Raw genomic sequence first — 21,132 nt, forward strand, 5'->3', positions numbered from 1 at the left:
GGAGGGAGATGAGAGACAGTCCACTTCTGTAAAACCTGTGAGAAGCAACCAGGGCTCCATCCAGGCATTTGCTTTGAATGCTTCCACATACTCGAGACATACCGTTAAGTGAAAAACATTATTTTGTGTCATGTAAATAATATAGATTCATTCATTTTGTAGTTCCTTTCTGGATATATTGTTACAAGCAGTACTTACTACCAGGTTTTAAAATATGAAAAATGCTAACAGAAATAAATACTATTTGGGAGAAATCAGGGCTTACAAATAATTTGAGTGGAAAGGGTTAATTCTGATATAAATGTACTGTGACCTTTGACTGAGCGAATGGCTGTGTGGTTTGAGTCTTGTAGCTGTCAACTGGCATTCAGGCAGTAGTGGGTTTGAACCCCACAGTTGGCAGCCCTGAATGTGGTTTTGCATAATTTCCTATTTTTACACCATGCAAATGCTGGGTTGTACATTAATTAAGGCCACGGTTGCTTCCTTCCTATTCCTAGCCTTTTCCTATCCCATTGTCACCATCAGACCTATCTGTGTCGGTGCAATGTAACAGAAAAGAGAATGATGAACCTATAGAGGACGTGGATAGTTTCACCTACTTGGGCAGTGTAGTTACCAAAGATGGAGGAGCAGTATAGGATGTTTCTCAACGTATACAAAAAGCAAATGGTGCCTTTGTTCGGCTCTATCCCGTATGGAAAAATAACAAAATATCTATCAGGACCAAACTTCGCATTTTCCGAAGTAATGTCAAGGCTGTTCTACTATATGGGTCCGAGACCTGGAAAGTGACTAAAGTGATTACCTCCAAGTTGCAGACCTTTGTCAACCGCTGTTTAAGGAAAATTCTAAACATCTACTGGCCAGAAGTAATCTCCAATCATGAACTATGGAGGAGGACAGGTGAAAACGAGATGGCCATACAGATAAAGCGGCGGAAATGGAAATGGATAGGGCATACGTTGAGGAAAGGGAATGAAGCCATTGAGAGAGAGGCACTGGATTGGAACCCGCAGGGTAAAAGGAGGAGAGGAAGGCCCAAACCAACATGGCGAAGATCTGTACACATAGAGGCAATGGAAGAAGGCAAGACCTGGAGGGAGGTGAAGAGGTTGGCTGGCAACAGGATCATATGGAGATGCTTTTTGATGCCCTATGTTCCACAAGGAACAACAGGAATTAAGTCAAGTAAGTCATGTCCATCTTACGTAGTACGTTGTGATAGCAATTTATGAAACTATAGAATTACAAGCTGTAAAATAAATTGCTTGTCCTTTTTAAAATCTTTTGCACCGGGCGAGTTGGCCGTGCGCGTAGAGGCGCGCGGCTGTGAGCTTGCATCCGGGAGATAGTAGGTTCGAATCCCACTATCGGCAGCCCTGAAAAGGGTTTTCCGTGGTTTCCCATTTTCACACCAGGCAAATGCTGGGGCTGTACCTTAATTAAGGCCACGGCCGCTTCCTTCCAACTCCTAGGCCTTTCCTATCCCATCGTCGCCATAAGACCTATCTGTGTCGGTGCGACGTAAAGCCCCTAGCAAAAAAAAAAATCTTTTGCAGCACACCTGTGACACACCCCCTAACACTAGTGAGAACAAAATGGCATCCAGCTAGTAACGCTATGGGGTGACGTATCACAACAATGAAACAAACAAAATAAAATGCCACAGTAACACAGAAATGTCTCGCTCAAATCTAGTGTGGAAGTATGAATATTGAGCTGAAAGAATCCATTCACCTAAAACCAAAAGGTGTAAGATCTGCAGGGATTCCACGACAAGCATCGACAAGAAGAAAATATAATGCCCTTTTTTTTTTTTTTTTAAACATGTACTATAATTAAACTAATAAACTTTACATAACTTTATTTTAGACATCTTTAGACATTGATCATCACCAACAGCCACAAGGGAGCATAGATTGGCGGAATACACATTGCTTAAAGTTCAATACTTTAAAAGGAAGGAAAGGTGTTGAATTTAATCAGTCTTTTGCCTATCATTAATACGACACTTTCACAAATCGGTTGCAGGCAGGTAAAGGATAACAGTAGTCATGCAATGTTCGTGCCCTAGGAGAACAGTAGTAATGCAATGTTCGTGTCCTATCAATAGGTCTGTTGTTTATTTTATATTATCCTTGTCCTTTGATACTGAAATATCCTTTGACTCTTCTTTACTTTCCCTCTCTTTTTTTTTCCTGAAAAGAAAAAGACTTTAGAACAACGATTCTAAGAGTGATAAATTAATCAAATCACGTTACCACCAGGTACTAATAGCTACTAGATCAATTATTTCTGGCCCCCTGAATGGTAGGGCTTCAACAAACTTACGTGAGCTCTGGATTCCCTCTTATTTATTTCATCCTCCAACAACACGGTAACAGGTCCCAAGAATTTAACAATACGGTTGGGACCAGACCATTTTAGGCAGAGTTTCGCTCCAATTTGGTCTGCTGCTGAGCTTGTCAGGAACCTTTTAATCATTACTAAGTCTCCAACCTTTAGGGTGACTTCTTTCCTTCCCTTGTTGAACCTTTTGGCTACACGATCTCTGGCTTTGATCAGTTGCTCGACCGCTTCCTTCCATTTTTCTTCGATGCTCTTGGTCCTTAACGGTTCGGACAAATATCCAAAATTCCATTTTAATTGTAATGGGTCAGCAACATTCCTGCCCAAGAACAACTCCGCTGGTGTGTGCCGATGCGACTCATGTTGAGCACTATTGAAAGCTAGAACAAAGAAATTTAAGTTTTCGTCCCAACTGCGCTGATCAGCGCTGTGGAACGCGGTTAGGCAGGCCTTAAGATTACGATGAAACCTCTCTACATGAGACGGTTTAGGGTAGTAAGGGCTGAGAAATATCTGGTTCACTCCCAACTCAAAACACAATTGACAAAAATTACTACCACTGAAATTGGATGCATTGTCAGTTACCAACTTTTTTGGGGGGCCATAAATTGCAAAGATGTGACGAGACAAGAAGTGAACGGCGTTATTGGAATTGATTTTGCGCACTGGGAACAACCAGACGAATTTTGAGAAACCATCAATGACAGATAGGATTCCAACGTTGCCTTTACGGGACTTGACGAGAGGGCCGAAATAATCTACGAATAACCTTTCTCCGGGGTACGTTGCCACATCAGCGGAATGCAACCCAACTTGAGACGATTTGGCAGGTTTAGACCATTGACACACGTTGCAGCTTTTCACGTAGTCGAGCACTTCTTTTTTCATATTTGGCCAGTAGAAGTCACGAGAAATGCGATGTAATGTCTTGTACTGACCCAAATACGCCCCTAAATAAGAGTCATGGTAATAATGTAATACCATGCGTCTTACGTTATCTGGAATGTAAATCTTGTCCTTTCCCCTATTACCACAACGACGAACTAACAATCCACGCTTAATACAAAATGATTTATCATGAAGTGACCCATCGGCGACACCTTTCATCAGTTTTTGACACTCGTCATCAGTATTCTGGTGCTCTGAAATATCAGAAAATGACCAAGGATATTTCTGCAAAATATTAACACATCCAGCACTATCAGATCTATGGTATTTCTCCGCGTCCTCGGCTTCACTCATGTTTATTCCGTCAAACATACGTGACAGACAGTCAGCCACGACATTTTCCTTTCCGCGAACATCTGCGCATACTTTAGACCGGATTGCAGTTCAGTAGATATAATTGACAACATACAGAAAGCATTTGATAGTATTACTAACAACCCCAATGTAATTTTAGCAGGAGATTTTAACTGTCCCTTAGGCCAAGCAGAAAAACAGAGTTAGTTCTGGAATACTTAACTGAAGTAGGACTAACATTAGTGAATGACCGGAAAATGCAAACATACATCTGCCACAACGGAGGAAGCGCAATAGATCTGGTTCTGGTAAAGGGCATAGAAGTGCAGTCCCAAAATCTTCTCACAAGTACTGATGGTGCATTAATAAGAAAGCACATTCCAGTGATCACAAACGCGTACTGTAATCCAGCTATAGAGACAAGACATAGTAATGAAACGAAACTAAAGAGATGTCTAAATTTATCTCTACTACAGGAAAAATTCATATGAAACTGAGCATATGCTCCAAGAAATCAGAGCAGGAAAGATCGATGAAGCGGCACTTCTGCTAGAGGACTACATAAAAGAAGCGACTGAATCATGGAATGGTAATCGCAAAGCCAAAGAATGGTTCGACAGTGAGTGCTTCAAAGTAAGACAGGCAACTTTCAAGAAAATGCAAGTAGCCAGACAAAGTATGGACATCGTCCACCTAGCAGAATATCAAGCCGCTAGAAAGACATACAAAACTCTTTTGAAGGATAAGAAAGCCAGTTACATAGAAGCTCATTATCAGACACTAATAAAGGAAATCAAGGAAAACCCGTACAAAGCAGTACGCCCGCGCCAACCAAGATTCCCAGCAGACATACCAATGGAGATCTGGGAGGGGTACATGGAAAATATACTATGTAAACGGGGCTTAACACTTACAACAGAAGGAGAAGTTAAACCATGCAGTCCATTCACTCAGGAAGAAGTAAGGAAAGCGATCTCAAGCGCAAAATCTAACAAGGCGGCGGGCTCAGATGGCCTCTACAACGAATTTCTGAAGACATCTCTTCCTTACCTAGAAACAGTATGGCTAGAACTGATGAACAAGTGTCTGGAAACAGGAAACATCCCAAATGTATGGATAAAATCAGTCGTTAAGATGCTGTACAGAGGGAAAGGAGAAGTAAACAAACCGGAATCATATCGCGGAGTGGCTCTTGAATCAGCAGCTTTTAAGATTCTTACCAAACTGATAACCCAGAGAATCAATAGAATAGCAGACCCGCTTCTTCCTGACGAGCAGTTCGGATTTAGAGCCAGGAGATCGACTCTGACGGCAGTGGAATGCCTTCTCCAAGAGATTCACGAAACAACCAGAGAAAAGCACGGCAAAATGTTCGTAATATTTATTGACTACTCCAAGGCTTTTGATACAGTAGATAGACAGAAACTTGTTAGAAAACTAGAGGAAATCATTGGTCTTACCTGGCTCACTAGACTAGTTTCTAATATACTTGCGGAGAACTATATTAAAATAAGCGACAATCTCTGCACATCAAGATGGATTCGGCAGACAAACGGGGTATTACAGGGGGATCCACTAAGTCCTCTGCTGTTTAACATCTTCACACAGAATGCAATAAAAGAGATTAAGAAGCAAACACGGAAGGTTAACGCGTACATGTATGCGGACGACATGGCTATTGCGTCTGAGAGTAAAGAGGAACTACAAGTTGCCATGGACTTAATCGTGGAATGGGCAGAAGATAATAAAATGGACCTTCATGCGAACAAAACAGAATTGGTTGTTTTTAGGAGGGGAGGAAAATTATCTAAAGACGATTATATCCTGTGTAAAGGTCAAAAATTACGAATTAGTAACCATTACAAATATCTAGGGATTACAATACAGGTAACAGGAACGACATTCACAATACACCTAAAGGAGAGAATCATCGCAGCTACACGAAGCATTAGTGATATTAAACACCTTTCACAGCTATCTTTGGAGACAGCCATGGCTCTGTTTAATACGAAAGTTGTTCCAACAGCCATATATGGTCTAGAACTAATATGGGAACACCTCTCAAAAAGCAACTGCAAGAGCTGGAAAGTTTGAAGGCTAGATTCTTAAAGAGAGTTGTATGCATTTCTAAATATACATTATCAAGGCTAGTATACGTTCTGGCAAAGGAGACGTACTTCATTGAAGACATAAGAATTAGATTACTACTATCAGTGACAAGGAGTTACAGAGAGCGGCTACATGAACTGCAAGCAAAGAGGGCCATGATATGGGACGAGTTTTATTTAACTGATGCGATGTTAAACAGGGACTGGACGCGTGGTGGATATGACCTGAGGCATACAGTGACCAGGTTTGCCGTACACGGGTTCCACCATAAGGTGTGCAGAACCATGGAATTTCACAAGCCAGGACTGGGTTGCGTGTGTGTCTTCTGTGACCAACGATGCGGCATATACCATGCTATAGAATGTGTCCGTAAAAAAGGAAGCTTGACACAATTGTGTAAATAACTGACCATGTTTTGCAAGCATTGAATGCATATTATCACTATCTAAGTGTATTTAAGTGTATATATCATGACCATTTGGTTGCAATACTATTATTAATAAAAGAGTAAAATAAAATCTTTTTATTTCAGCAGGAATGAAGAAAACCTTGAAATATAAAGAAATAAATAAATCTTAATTCACATAATAAATCCATTATTTTAAATAAAACTAAAAATGGTGACATTTAGGTAGATATAGTGCCTGTCAATTAAAAATAATACTCAATTTTACAAACCATAAAGTGATGTTTTAAAATATATCTTTCAAATAAAATTTTAAAAAATTAATCTTGAGGTAACTAAGTAAGAAGTTTAATTAAATATTATCTTTCAAATTGGTAATATTATTAATCTTTGGACATAACCAAGTAAGGAGCTCCTTAAACTAACTTAAAATGTATTTTACTTACTACCTATTTACAATAAAAATAAATTGAGTTTCTTAGGACAATTCCTGATGGAGGTATTTACACCCGAGCGCTGACAGAAGACAAGTTCCATAACACATCTCACAAAACTCAATTTACTGAAAGGGAAACTCGACGCAAAAATATCAACCACATTAGCAAGCCTCAAAATAGAACAACCTTACCATAACTGAATAAAACTCAACCCAAATTTAAACTCAAAAAAAAAGAAAGAAAAAAAGAAGAAAATCATAAGTAGACCGTACACTCTGAGAGAGAACCGGTCTGGTAACACAATGCGTCAATATACACATAATATCAAATACACACTCTCGTAAAGAGCAAACAATAATGATCCGTTTGCGATGGCATACTGACGCAGACTCCACACGTGAGATAACGTAATAACAATCCAACAGTTACGTAACGTTCAAGAAAAGATAAGAAAAGCATCGATAGCAGTTACGGCATAGCTCGAGATAAGATTAGATAACATGACAATAATGCAAAGATAAGGACACAAACGTTACGAAAGCCTCCACTAAGAATTCCCTAAAATCTACTCAAACATTATTTGTTAAATGGATAACGTGAAAGGAGTTCATATCATCTGTAGACCTTAAATATAACTACCTAGTTTCAAATTAATATTAATAATAATTTTTGGTAGAAATAAATGTTGACGACTAGTGATACTAGGCGCATAGTTCAATATGTACGGTCACAATGGAGATAAACTACCTGCACGAAAATAAATAAGTAATTTAGAACAAAGTCAAAATAAAATTTAAGGCGAACAAGGGTAAAATTTACAAGAAACGATCAGCAATAAATTAATGGGCAACCGCTAGCATGAAGGAAAAGGTACTGTGAAACACATGCAAATATGAGCAGAATAAAATATATCAGAGGGTAAATAGAGTGACAAAGGATCCCAGCAAACATTAAGGTCACCGGACAACCAACAGCATGCCATTTAAACGGCTCCAACATGAAGTCCACATGACGAAAATGCAAGAACATAAACCACGTCTTGCAATAATATGCACAGTGAAATACCGGGGCACACAAATAAAGAGAAATATTAACTTACCAACAAATAATAAAATACAGTACTTACAGAAATGAAGAGAAATACACTACCATATTATCCATAATGAATTATGCACCAAGCAACCACCGTCACACAACAAATTAACACTACATTCAGTTTAACAATACAATATTTTCTTTAAATAAAATACTACTTATTTACAGGGATAAATCCCTGAAAGGGATGCATAACATCCATTTCATCCAATTCCGGTTATAAGAAGGTTCTCGTCGCCATAAGACCTATCTGTGTCGGTGCGACGTAAAGCCCATAGCAAAAAAAAAATAATAATAAGAAGGTTCATCTTGCAAGATGATATCGGAGACCTCGCTACGAGCATCATTTTACTGAAGTTCAAATGGCAGACAGCCGTTTGCGAAGAAGCCCGTGTGATAGCAGTTGAGTCTAGAGATCCGTGCGTGCTGTGGGTATCAGAGTCCAAACACACTACCAGTTCCACTGCTCGCGGGTAGATGGCGTTAGGGTGCACTTTCTAGTCTGTTGAATACACATGTTACCAACATCGAAATATTAAATGCACCGTGCATTTTGTCAAGTAGCTTAGCTGAGTAGTCCAGTCATGTAATTCACATGTACGAATACGTATACAGTCAGATTCCAAGTGTTTATTCTTTAATTGTAATGTCACACCTGAAAGGCTGTGAGAAAGCAGTAAGCCAAACAGGTACCTTTTGTTCATAGCCAGTTATTTTCCTCGTAGCATTCATCTAGGATTGTTGTTGCATCCTCTCTCTGGAATTGAACAGACTCCAGCATTCTAGGAGTACAATAGTATTGTCTTCATGAAGACTGAAGTCAAATGCACAGATCTCTTTTTTTTAAAGTATGATACAATAATTTTGGTGGCCTGCCACACCTCATTTGCTTCAGGAATTTTATCTTTCATGTAAAACTCATTCACTACACGCCTTAATACTGTAATGAGCTTGTGCATGGCATGGGGGAGACGTTTGTAATGTTATAGGGCCTTTACAATATTATTTTCCTGACTTGTAACAAGTATGATTTTCTTCTAACTCCCCGCTAATATGAGCTCCAATTTTAGGACAATTGGGAAAAATATTACACCCTAACACACATTTTCTCAGTAGCCAAACTTTGTAATGGACATAGAATGATGCCTGTTATAGCTGTCATTCCACAGGTCTGTGGAGGTCAAGCAAGTACTCATCTCAGTAGCTTTAAGGATTCCTGCTATCATACTTGATCTAACTTTATCTGCATAGGCTTTTACGGGACAAGGAACTGTAACTCATGAAGGCGCAAAATCACAAATATTTAAAGCACTTTATTTGTTACCCATGTCAAGTAATGTCTCACCTAAATTCAATAATTCCAATAATTTACAGGACATATTTCCATGCATTTCCTACATATGAGCTCTTTATCTTCATGAGAGATATTTAAAGATCTCTCTTCTTTTTCGTTTTTTCAGCACACGTGGTGCAATAACCCAGAATTGTCCCATACAAGTACTTGACTGGGAATATCTGAGAGATTCTTTTGACATTTCTTCAATAATACAGGAAAATTCATCCTGTTCTCAGCCATTTCGGGCACTAGTATTTGTGTCTTCCATAAATACAATACATTCTCCCAATTCCCATTTTTTCCTTTACATCATTAATCTGGTCGATTACCGTTGGTCCACACTCATCACCTACAAAATACTAATTGATTGTTTTGGTTTTGTACATACAAAATGAAATTTTCCTTCATTTCGCTATAACAGTTAATAGCAGGACTACCAGGACTTGTTTATACTGTATGGCTTGAAGAGTGGTTGTGGAGGGAGTTCGAATGGTGGGCTTTACTGCTTACCCCCCCACGCGGGTGTGAAGGTGACTGCAGACTGCCAGGTGATGGGGGAGAAGCAGGAGTAAGGTGAAAATGTGTACTCCTGCCTCCTCTTAACTCTAAAATTGTTGAATACAGGTGTGTTAGTTCATGAAACCTTCTTAAACGGATTCATCTCTGTATGTTGTACATAGTTTGTTTCCAGTTCAGTTCTTCCAAAGTGATCCAGTTTTTGCTGGTCAGTGTATTAAGGTTGTCCTTTATTTAATGTTCCCATTGTTTAATTGTGATGATTGGAGGAAACATGTCATTTGTTTTTGCTTTAGCAAAACCTTCGGAGTAAATTCTTCCTTAAAATTTCCTGTAGAGCTTTTAGTTCTTAGTTGGATCAATGTGGGCTTTGAGATCCATAATCTGATACATATTTTATTAAGATTTTATTACTCAACCTTTCCACCTTCCTTTCTTTCTCTCTTAGTTTGCTTCTTTCCTTATCTTCCAATACTTCTCATAAATCCCATTCCTGGTACTGGAATTCAATTTCTGTCTTCCTTAATAGCTGGTAAGGCCACAGCTGCATATGTAATAACAAGTAGTATGGTGCCTTTGTCATTGTTTCTTTAAACTTCTTAGCTACATCATTGTTCTATAGCATATTTTATACTAAGCATAGGAAACACTCCAAAATGTTATCCTCCTTTTGATTTATGGATTGGTTTTGAGTTACTTTAATTGATTCTTTTCCAGGAACTTTCTGTACTCTGTGTGGCTTTTATTCTGTTGGAATTGAAAGAGAGAGAAAAAAAAAAAAACCTGCAACCTGTTTTCCAGTTATTGACCGGGTCAGGGATGTAATGAATGAAACATATATAGGCTGTTATTACAATGGGGTCGCCACTCCCAAGGTGATTTATTAATGAGTGATAAATGCTATGAAATGATAATGGAGAGTGTTGCTGGAATGAAAGATGACAGGGAAAACCTGAGTACCCGGAGAAAAACCTGTCCCACCTCCGCTTTGTCCAGCACAAATCTCACATGGAGTGACCGGGATTTGAACCACGGTATCCAGCGGTGAGAGGCCGACGCGCTGCCATCTGAGCCACGGAGGCTCCCTCTGTTAGAATTATCATGGGTTTTTTCTGAATCAATTAAATTAAGTACAATACCCTCCTGTTATGTCATGAACAAATTCATAATTCAGTATAATTGGTCCATCATCATCATCATCATCATTTCCCTTTATCCAGCTGTAGCCGGGTAGGGGCAAATATGGTTCCTCTCCACTTTCTTCGGTCTTTCCACCACTCCTCCTCCAACACTGTGTCCCAGTCCAGGTTTCTTTCTATAATGCTGCGTTGGATGGTATCCTTCCATCTCAATCGTGGTCGTCCACGGCCTCTCCTTCCTTGGATTTGCTTTTCCATCACCTTTTTTTGCATTCTTTCGTCGCTCATTCGCTTTATGTGCCAAAACCATCTTAGTCGGCTCTTCTCTATTCTATCATTCATTTTTTCCACTCCAATTTCTTCCCAGATTTTCTCATTTCTTATTTTGTCTCTTCTACTCTTCTGCATCATACTCCTCAAGAATTTCATTTTGGCCGCCTGTATTCGACTCTCATCCTTCTTTGTCATTGTCCAAGTTTCTGCTCCGTAAGTTGTTATGGGTACGTAATACATCTTGTACATAGTATCCTCTGCTTCCATTGGCACATCTTTGTCCCATAACATATTTCTTACACTATGATAGAAACAACTTCCAGCTTGAATCCTTTTACTAATCTCAGCATCCAGTCGAGCATTCTCCTTTTTTTTTTTTTTTTGCTAGCGGCTTTACGTCGCACCGACACAGATAGGTCTTATGGCGACGATGGGATAGGAAAGGCCTAGGAGTTGGAAGGAAGCGGCCGTGGCCTTAATTAAGGTACAGCCTCAGCATTTGCCTGGTGTGAAAATGGGAAACCACGGAAAACCATCTTCAGGGCTGCCGATAGTGGGATACGAACCTACTATCTCCCGGATGCAAGCTCACAGCCGCGCACCTCTACGCGCACGGCCAACTCGCCCGGTGCATTCTCCATTAATTCACTCCCCAGGTATTTAAACGTTTCCACTACTTCCAGGTGCTTGTCTGCAAGTCTAATCTGACCTTTCCCTTCTTTCTCCCCTCTAGTCATAACAAGAGTTTTACTCTTTTCTACACTTATTTTCAGTCCACATTCTTCAATCTTCCCACTCACCACATTCAACTGTTCTTGAACCTTCCTGTCATCTTCTCCTCAAATCACAATATCATCTGCAAATAACATCATGTTCATTTCTCTTCCTCCATATGCTGCTTTTGCTGTTCTCATGTCGTCATCCATGACTATTGTAAACAGGATTGGTGATAGAACACTTCCCTGTCTCAGCCCACTAGTTATTTTGAACCAACTTGTCCTGCCAACTTGTGTTTGCACGCAACTAAAACATTCCTTATACAATGCCATGATCATTTTTATTAATCCCTGTCCAATTCCTTTTTGCACCAGACTGTCCCAAACTTTCGTCCTAGGGACACTGTCATATGCCTTTTCAATATCAATGAATGTCATCACCATATCATTCCCCTACTCCCAATGCTTTTCCATTAGTTGTCGCATAATGAAAATGGGCTCTATTGTTGACCTTCCACTTCTGAAACCAAACTGATTTTCGTGTATCTGCTTCTCAACCCTCAACCTTATTCTACTTTCCAGTATCCTTTCCATTATCTTAGCAACATGGGATATTAGAGTAATTCCCCTGTAGTTCTTCAAAACTTTCTTATCACCTTTCTTGAAAATTGGGATGATTATTCCTTTTTGCCAATCCTCAGGGACCTCCTTATTCTCCCAGACATTCCTGAGAACCTGATATGTCCACTGCAGGTCTACATTGGGCCAATGATATAGATATTGATTCCCATAGGGAACCTAAAATATTTGTCTGGAATGAGCAAAATGGACTGAATGAACAAATTCATGACACATATTTCAGGTTCCCGATGGGAATCAGTATCTGTATTGTCTGATGGCCTAGCAGGCATCAGCTTTTGTAAAAGAGACCAAGTCACTCAGTGCATTGGTATTGCCTGCGGCTCCAAGTAGACTATGCAGCAGCCTCCACTATATGCACTAGCCATATGTCGTGGTAGGTGTGCTAGTTTTCAATTGATGAGCCCAAATTGGCACACTGGGGCAAAACAGTGGTAACCAAGAATGAGTTAGCTGAAAAACTTATAATTTCCAATAACGGACCATTTGTATTGGAATTAATACTCCTCTTGACGCATATGTAAGTGATCATTGACTATCATCCCAGCCAGCTGTACCAGAAGACTTTAACGCCTTGGCACATGCTCAGAAACTACAGCTAGAAGACTCTTAAGACTGAATCTCAAATGATCTACCAATCAGAATTCTAATTGGCGATGTCCACTGCTGGAAAATATTGAAGGACAGTTCGCCCAATCATATACCCCCCCTTGTAGTTCTCATCCCCTTGACATTTGGTTGAATCCTTAGTGGTAAGAAATCTAAAGTCTACATGAGTTTCAAGAGTTTCATTCAACTATGCCCGAGTTCTTAGCGCTCTGAAGACTATCTCATATGTCTGTGGGATTTATAGACTATTTGGTTAACTGTTACTCATGATTGATGTCTGAGCAGTAAGGATTGAGTATTTTTGGAAGAATTTAGAGCATCCTTGTGCATTGAAGACCATTGAAAAGTAGTTTCACTTCCAAGAAAAGTAGATGTTGAAATTTCTAGGAATCAGCCGAATGCTGAGAAACAACTGAATTCCTTGATGAGATGACTTCAAAGTGACAATACCCTTCAGCAAATCTATAGCATCCAGTTGTTGAATTACATTACGAAAGAAAAAATGGAAATTGCTCCATCTGAGAGGTAAACAGTTGATAGGGAATCTGCCACCTGGCCAATTGCCCTAAATGCAGATGATTGATGATGCATAAAATAACACTTTTCTGCCTCATAAACTGGTTTAAAAAAAAAAAGAGAAAAAAAAAAAAGAGAAGATAGGAGAGATAAGATGTAGGATAGTTATCAGTTCATCTTTGCATGAAACAAACTCTCCTTTTGTTAACAAAGCATTGGAGATAGGACCCAACCTTCTGCCCGAAATCATTGTTGTTCTGTTACACTTCATGTTACATCCTATAGCCATCATCAGTGACATTACACAGATATTTCTCAAACATTTTTTGGACAAGCAGGACCGGAATTTGACCAGATAGTAAAGGAAACTACCACGCAATGGACTAAATAGTAGCACACCACTTCACTTGCCTTCCATTTGGCCTGACTTGTAGTCCTTTCTTGGTTTCAGCTGCTATAAGAGAACACTCTGATAGACATGAAGCCATCTTTCCCTTCACTGCTACTCTTATATACAGTGATATCTTCATGGACAATTTGGTAATTAGCATGACGAACGACAATAGTGCAATCATCTTATGCTACGAGCTCACTGCAATGATGAAACTGATCAACTTTCACTCGGCAAAGTGGGCTGCAAACTCGAAGCAGTTGAAGGCTATCTGGATAGCTGAAGGACAAGACATCAATGAGCACACACAACTTCCAGCCATAGAATGGAATATGGAGGTGGGCACCCTTTATAAGAATCCAAAGGAAATCACTTGTACCAGGAGGACCAACTACCAAGAGAAAACTCGTGGAAGGTTTTACGATCCATTTGGACTGCTCTCTCCTGTGTCTGGTTTGAAAACTGTTATTCCAGGACACTTGGTGCAGAAGAATTGTCTGGGATGAGCTGTTACCCCCTGTTCTTGCAGCACGATGGGGCTCTTGGGTATCTACTTTACATTCACTGTCACAGATCCAATACCACGATGGCTCACTGTTTTAGCAGGCAACTTAAGCCAGATTCATGTGTTCCATCATGCCTCTGAATGGTCGTATGGGGCAGTTTTATACGTTCGTTCCACGAACCTACTACGCTGGTGTAGCAGGGGGGAGAGGTGATACTCCCACGTGGCGCGTCCCAGGTGGCGGATAGGGGGGTCCTAACTGGCTTACTGGCAAACTTGAGGGAAATAAAATACCTCTCACGTACCAAACACACAACCCCCTGTGGGTGGGGGACGCAGACGAAGAATACACCCGCGGTATCCCCTGCCTGTCATGAGAGGTGACTAAAAGGGGCAACCAAGGGATGATAGGATTAGAACCATGAAACTACTTGTGATTAGAACCACCATGTGGGGAACACCAAGGGTCACAATTACTTGCGCGTAGTCCACTATGTCAGGTACCAAATAAGTTTGTGATTAGTAGCACGCAGGAGCACCGCGCGGTCAGACTTTTACGGTACCTGTGATTAGTAGCACTTTCTGAGTGACACCAGGGTTCTGGCTTGCCTATGATTAGTACCCACTATATAAGGAACACCACGGGATAGTACGAGTCCCTGTGGTTAGTACACTTATGTGATGAAAATCATAGGTTTGCGTTGCCTGTAAATGGCGCTGCTATGTGCGAAACACCATTTCCATACCGCGAGCCTACGATAGTTTTGATGGGTACCGCGCCATGACAGATACCATTGTTATACTTTCCAAGCAATAAATACCATTATGAAAGGCCGATGACCTATATTTTGGACCCCTTTAGCTTGCAAGTGTCATCGATTCAGTATTGATCTATAGAAGCAGTCCCTTGGTCAGTATTACTATTGTTTTTGTCAGTTTCTGAGACTGAGGCATTGCGGTCAGCTGCACTGATTGTTTTAACTTCATATCCATCCGTTCATTCTTCGTTCTCACGCTTTGAATTCTGGTCAGTGGAGGATTTTGGATTTTTATTTTGTTATTGCATTTCGTCTCATTTCGTACCATCAGGGGCCGATGACCTAGATGTTCGGCTGCTTAAAACAACAAGCATCATCTTCTATACGTTCGTTAGACCACAGGAGATATTCTCCACGTCCGTTTAGCCTGCAGTAAGAACAGACTCGCACCTGTCAAGAGATTAACCTTGCCACAATTGGAGCTTTAAGCCATGTTTGTGGGAGCACAGCTTCTATATAACATTCGTACACCAGTAAATTACGACATCACGCTGGCAATACTATGGATAGATGCCACCATGACACTGGGATGTATAGGGAATAATACAAATAGATGGAAGACGGTCATGGAGATTCAAGCCTACACAACTCTCACTCAATGGAGACGCCCTGGACAACACAAGGCAGTCAGATACAGTCCCTAGAAGTTAGCTAATATGCCCAGCTGCATGGTGGCTGTCCGATACTCCTGTAGTGAACTGACAAGTTTGTGAGGAGGAGAAGAAAGATAGCAGTCACATTCTGACCACAACAGTACCACCCAGCCTTATTGACACATCTAAATTCTACCCACAACCAGGCGAGTTGGCCTTGCGGTTAGGAGCGCGCGGCTGTGAGCTCACATCCAGGAGGTACTGGATCGAACCCCACTGTCGGCAGCCCTGCAGATGATTTTCCGTAGTTTCCCATTTTCATACCAGGCAAATGCTGGGACTGTATCTTAATTAAGGCCACGGCCGCTTCCTTCCCATTCCTAGGCCTTTCCTGTCCCATCGTCGCCATAAAACCTATCTGTGTCGGTGCAACGTAAAGCAACTAGCAGAGAGAGAGAGAGATATATATTTTTTTTTCTGCACAATGTCGGTCAGAATGAGCGATCTGTCAGAGTTAGCATCAGCTGAACTCTCACAGACACCTGCAAGTTATGGATACAGGTTGTTCAAAGGGAAGCACTTCAGAGAAAGGTACCACTTCCTGCAGGATCCAAAAATAGCATGTTTCAGTTCTGATTACCTGGAAGATTGACGACTTCGACTAGGAGGTAGACTACGGTGTGGTAACCTCCCTAAAGACCACCACCACCACCACCTATACTCCTTCATGGTTTTCATCCTTTCACTGAATTGTTAATCCTATACACACATGTCTGATTGCACTACTTCTGAGTCCACATCGTACTATCTGAACTCCACACTGAGTTTTGGATTTTTAGAGCTCGTCCAGTTATCAAAGGGGTTTTACACACCTGTCTGTGAGGAAAATAGAGATGGACAGGTTAGCTAGGAGAATAATGGACTGAGCCATAGAGGGTAAGAGAATCAGAGGGAAACAAAGGTGTCAGTGATTAGATTCAATTTTTAATAATATAAAGGTTAGGGGTATGGAACTGAACGAGGTCACACAGCTAGTTGCAAGTAGGGGATTGTGGAGGTGCTTACTTCATTCATAGAGGGTTGTAAACAGTGATGAAAAGCTTATCAGTCTCTATTGAAGTATGTACTCTATTTGTGTATTTTGGCCATATTTGTGTTATGATCCGACTACAAATTAGTGCTTTGTTGGGATGGGGCATCACCTAGCTTGTTAGCTTAGTCTGAGTGTGAGCAATCAAGCTATGTGATGCCCTGTTCCAATGAAACACTATTCCGTAATTGGATCATAAAATGAATACGGTCACAGTATTAAATCTATGTATGTATGTGTGTATGTAATGAATGTATGTATGCAACACACATGAAGTAAATTAAACTAATAGCTTTATATCCTTTGAAAATGCTTGAGTAGTGGGCTCCTAATTTATGTACACATACATGTTACATAATTGACAGACTCAAGTGTGTTATTGTTTTACTTAATATAATACACCTTTTTGTTTTGTCACTTATTCCAATTAGTGATGCTCTGAACAATGAGGTGTTTCTTGGTGATGGGCAGAACCTCCAGATGAACAGCTCGGCATGCCTTCAGTGTATTGGACTACGACCTGTACCTCCGAAAACTACCGCAGTGCCTCCATCAACTGGACATACAATTCAAACGAACATACTTCTTCCTACTTTAGGAAGTGATTCCTCTAATGACATTTCCTCTGCATCGGATCCAACCATCCAGCCAAGTCCAGAACCAATACAAGCTATTAGAACAGATGCATTATCAGCACCAAGAACAGTTGGAGAGTTGTCTGTTTATGATGGCCATTTGGACATGAACAGCAACTATACTGGTTTTCTTGAAGTGATTGGTAAGTGCCACTTTTTTTCCAATTGCAGTTCTTATTCATACTTGCTTAACTTGTGTATTTCAGTTTAATATCTGTATCCTGAAGATTTCTCCTTCCTTATCACCTCAAAAGGGAACTATCGTTAAGTTCATACTGAAACAGACAATGCATTTTCAGTGAGGGGATGAAAAGACCATAAAGTAGCGATGTACAAAAATTTAGCTGCCACTTCAAGCTGGAAGGTGTCGAACTCTTGATTCAAAATCTGTGTGACAACCCGGCTACTGGAGAGAGAGAGAGAGAGAGAGAGAGAGAGAGAGAGAGAGATATGAACTAACGAGTTACCATGCGCCAAGGTTAAGAAACAAATGTGAAACGTAAATGAGGTGCCATAATTGTATGATAAAAACACAATTTTTGGCACCACGCACGCCGAATATGCACTTTAAGGCCAGATTGTTCTTCACAGTTTTCCTTACATGTTTGAAGGCACTTCGAACTCAGGAGGTCTCTCCATTGTGTAATTGGTTGCAAACCATGAATATTTAATGATGTCCTTGAACTGTGGGAAAGAAAATTGAAAATGAATGAAGATTTGCATTTTCAACGTGCTTTTTCTCTGATAAGCCAGCACAATGTCTGTTAAACAGTGATATAAAGCCTTCCATTGCTGAAAGAAAAACTTATTCAAGTACTGTATTTTCCCTGTAGTGCCGGGAGGAATCTGGAGAATTTGTATGCTGTTGCCTGAAGGAATATCATCAAGACAGGATTGCGAACACGTATCTTCAAATCAAAATCAAATCAAAATCCCTTTATTTGCAAATGAGGTGTCTACCTCGGTGGCAAATGGTACACTAAAATACATTATTGTCAAGCACTAAATATTAAATTAACAATAGAAGAAAATTTTCCTATAATACAATACAATTTACGCTAACAATTTTTTCTATTAAACACACAGCTCATTCTTAATAAATTTAAATTGTTTACAAAATTCTACTTATAATATCTCCTGTACTATTTACAAATATAGTCAACTGATATACAGTATGTGGAATTACTTCAAATGATACTATACAACTGGTATAAGATTAAACTTTACATTGCTTTTTTTTTTACCCATTCTGGAACCTAAGTAGCATAACGACCTGCTGCGTCTTAACCAGAGCCCCTTTTGCCACCAATTTTCAGAGTTCCTGAAGGGCCTTCACAGCTACCGTAGCTGTCCCAGGGCCCTCGAAGTCCCCACTGTATTTCACCTCTACAGGCAGTCCCCTACTTTGGCTGTCCAACTCCTTAGACCAGGGGCCTGTTCCACAAAAGTATGGTCTTGTACATTACAAGTAAATTCTCTAGTAACTTGTACAAATACCAGAGTTTCTGTTCCACAAAAGAATTTTCTACAGTTGTACTTTACTACTCCATACTTACAAATTACTAGTGAATTTTTATAGGCGTGTTCCACAAAAGTACTAGTACTTGTAACTTACTAGCGAAATGAGAAGAATTCTCTACCAGTGAAAGGACAATAATATATAAATGTACTAGTGCTATTTAAATACGCTTATTTTGGATACATTTTGATAAATATGTGGCCTAGCCGTAGTGATAGTGATGGTGATGAAAATGAAAACTATCGTCTGTACAGGGAAAGAATAAACTTCCAGTTTAACACTGTATTTGAATACAATGAACGTTTTAGGTTAAGCACAATACAAGTGGAAGAACTTTTGATAGATATTGGCCATAGCTTAACATATCCTACGAACAGAAATAAATCTCTCTCTGCTAAACATCATTTACTAACAACATTACATTGGCTAGGAAATGGTGGTCAGTACCATGGTACTGCAGATATGCTTGGGATGGCAAAATCTTCGGTCTGTGGTAGCTGCAATAAATGATATAAAATTTCCTCAAATTGTTTGTTGGCCTGAAAATACTGAGAAAAAAAAAAACATATTCCAAGAAGGACATTCCTGGAATCATTAATGAGCAGAATATCTCTTACATACGTCCAACTTTTCCCCTCAAAACCTCCATGAGCTTTTCCCAAGTCAAATATTTCCATCCAACCATTTATTTTGTCTTGTTTTTTCAGACTCTCGCTGAATCCAGCGAAACGAATATCTTTTCTACCTTCTATTTCCTTCAAAATGAATAACTTTGTTTCTCTTGACATCATTTTAACAATTCATGCAGAGTTTGCAATTTCGTAACAATTAAGTTTGGCGGCCGAATATCGTTATTAGCGGCATCTGATTTCTAATGACAGACCAAGGTAGGTATGTTAGACTCTAGTAGAACATACGCGAGGATCGCGGAAGAACAGAATGGGTGATAATAACGGAGTAATTTCCTATCATCAAAGAAATAAACTGAAAAATAACATCGTAGCATTAAAAAATTCACAGGAATATTAGTTCTTTCAATCTTTGCTGCATAAGTTACAGTAAAATACGATATTACGATAAATGAGGCAAGCATAACCTAATTCAACGAATGGAATACGAAGATAAACAGCTGATTCATGCTATGACGTAGTATGTTTATTGATATGTCGTCACTTGTAAAACTTGTAACAATTCACTGGTAATATACAAGAGACTATCAATCTTTTGTGGAACAGAAATGTACAACTCCATACATTACAAGAACCCACACTAGTAACTTGTAATGTACAAGACCATACTTTTGTGGAATAGGCCCCAGGGGGTGGAATTAATTTAATCACACATTTTTTTATTTATTTACAATAATCTGCACTGGTCGAATGCCTTCTAACACTTCATTTATTTTTTCTGTTGCTGTTTATTCTCTTCTTGAATATCTGTACAGATTTTGAAAAAGGGTCAAACACTACCCCTGGTAAACTGTTCCACTCCTTCACACCCTTCCCAATGAATAAAAATTTACCCCCATCGCTTCTGCTAAAATTCCTTCTAATTTTATATTTGTGGTCTGTCCTGCCGATATAATTATTTTCCACATGAAGCCTCTCACGGATATCTCTCCATGCTTCTTCTCCTGTATAGGCTTTTTATAATCCTATAAGTCTAGTTTTCTCCCTTCTCTTACTTAAAGTTTCCCACCCAAGTTCCTTTAACATTTCTGATACACTACTCTTTCTTCTGAAATCCCCTGTTGCAAATCTTGCTGCTTTCCTCTGCACACTATCTATTTCTTTTATTAGGTATTCTTGGTGAGGATCCCAAACACTGTTTTCATATTCCAATAATGGACGAACCATACTTAAGTAACTTTTTTCTTTTAATTCTTTATTGACCGGGCGAGTTGGCCGTGCGCGTAGAGGCGCGCGGCTGTGAGCTTGCATCCGGGAGATAGTAGGTTCGAATCCCGCTATCGGCAGCCCTGAAAATGGTTTTCCGTGGTTTCCCATTTTCACACCAGGCAAATGCTGGGGCTGTACCTTAATTAAGGCCACGGCCGCTTCCTTCCAACTCCTAGGCCTTTCCTATCCCATCGTCGCCATAAGACCTATCTGTGTCGGTGCGACGTAAAGCCCATAGCAAAAAAAAAAAAAAAAAATCTTTATTGCATCCTTTAAGTAGCCTCATTATGACATGTAA

At 39.9% G+C, this 21,132-nt stretch overlaps 1 protein-coding gene across 3 annotated transcripts in view; it reads left to right on the forward strand.

Moving 5' to 3' along the window:
- Ptp69D (Protein tyrosine phosphatase 69D) overlaps window positions 1–21,132 on the forward strand; it is a 976,604-nt gene that overhangs the window by 486,204 nt on the left and 469,268 nt on the right. For all 3 annotated transcript variants that reach the window (XM_068226166.1, XM_068226167.1, XM_068226168.1), the window contains one exon: window positions 17,214–17,560. In XM_068226166.1, coding sequence (XP_068082267.1) covers window positions 17,214–17,560 — 347 coding nt within the window. The remainder of the gene's footprint in view (window positions 1–17,213; window positions 17,561–21,132) is intronic.

This window comes from Anabrus simplex, chromosome 2, assembly GCF_040414725.1.
Source record: "Anabrus simplex isolate iqAnaSimp1 chromosome 2, ASM4041472v1, whole genome shotgun sequence".
NCBI classification, from domain to species: Eukaryota; Metazoa; Arthropoda; class Insecta; order Orthoptera; family Tettigoniidae; genus Anabrus; species Anabrus simplex.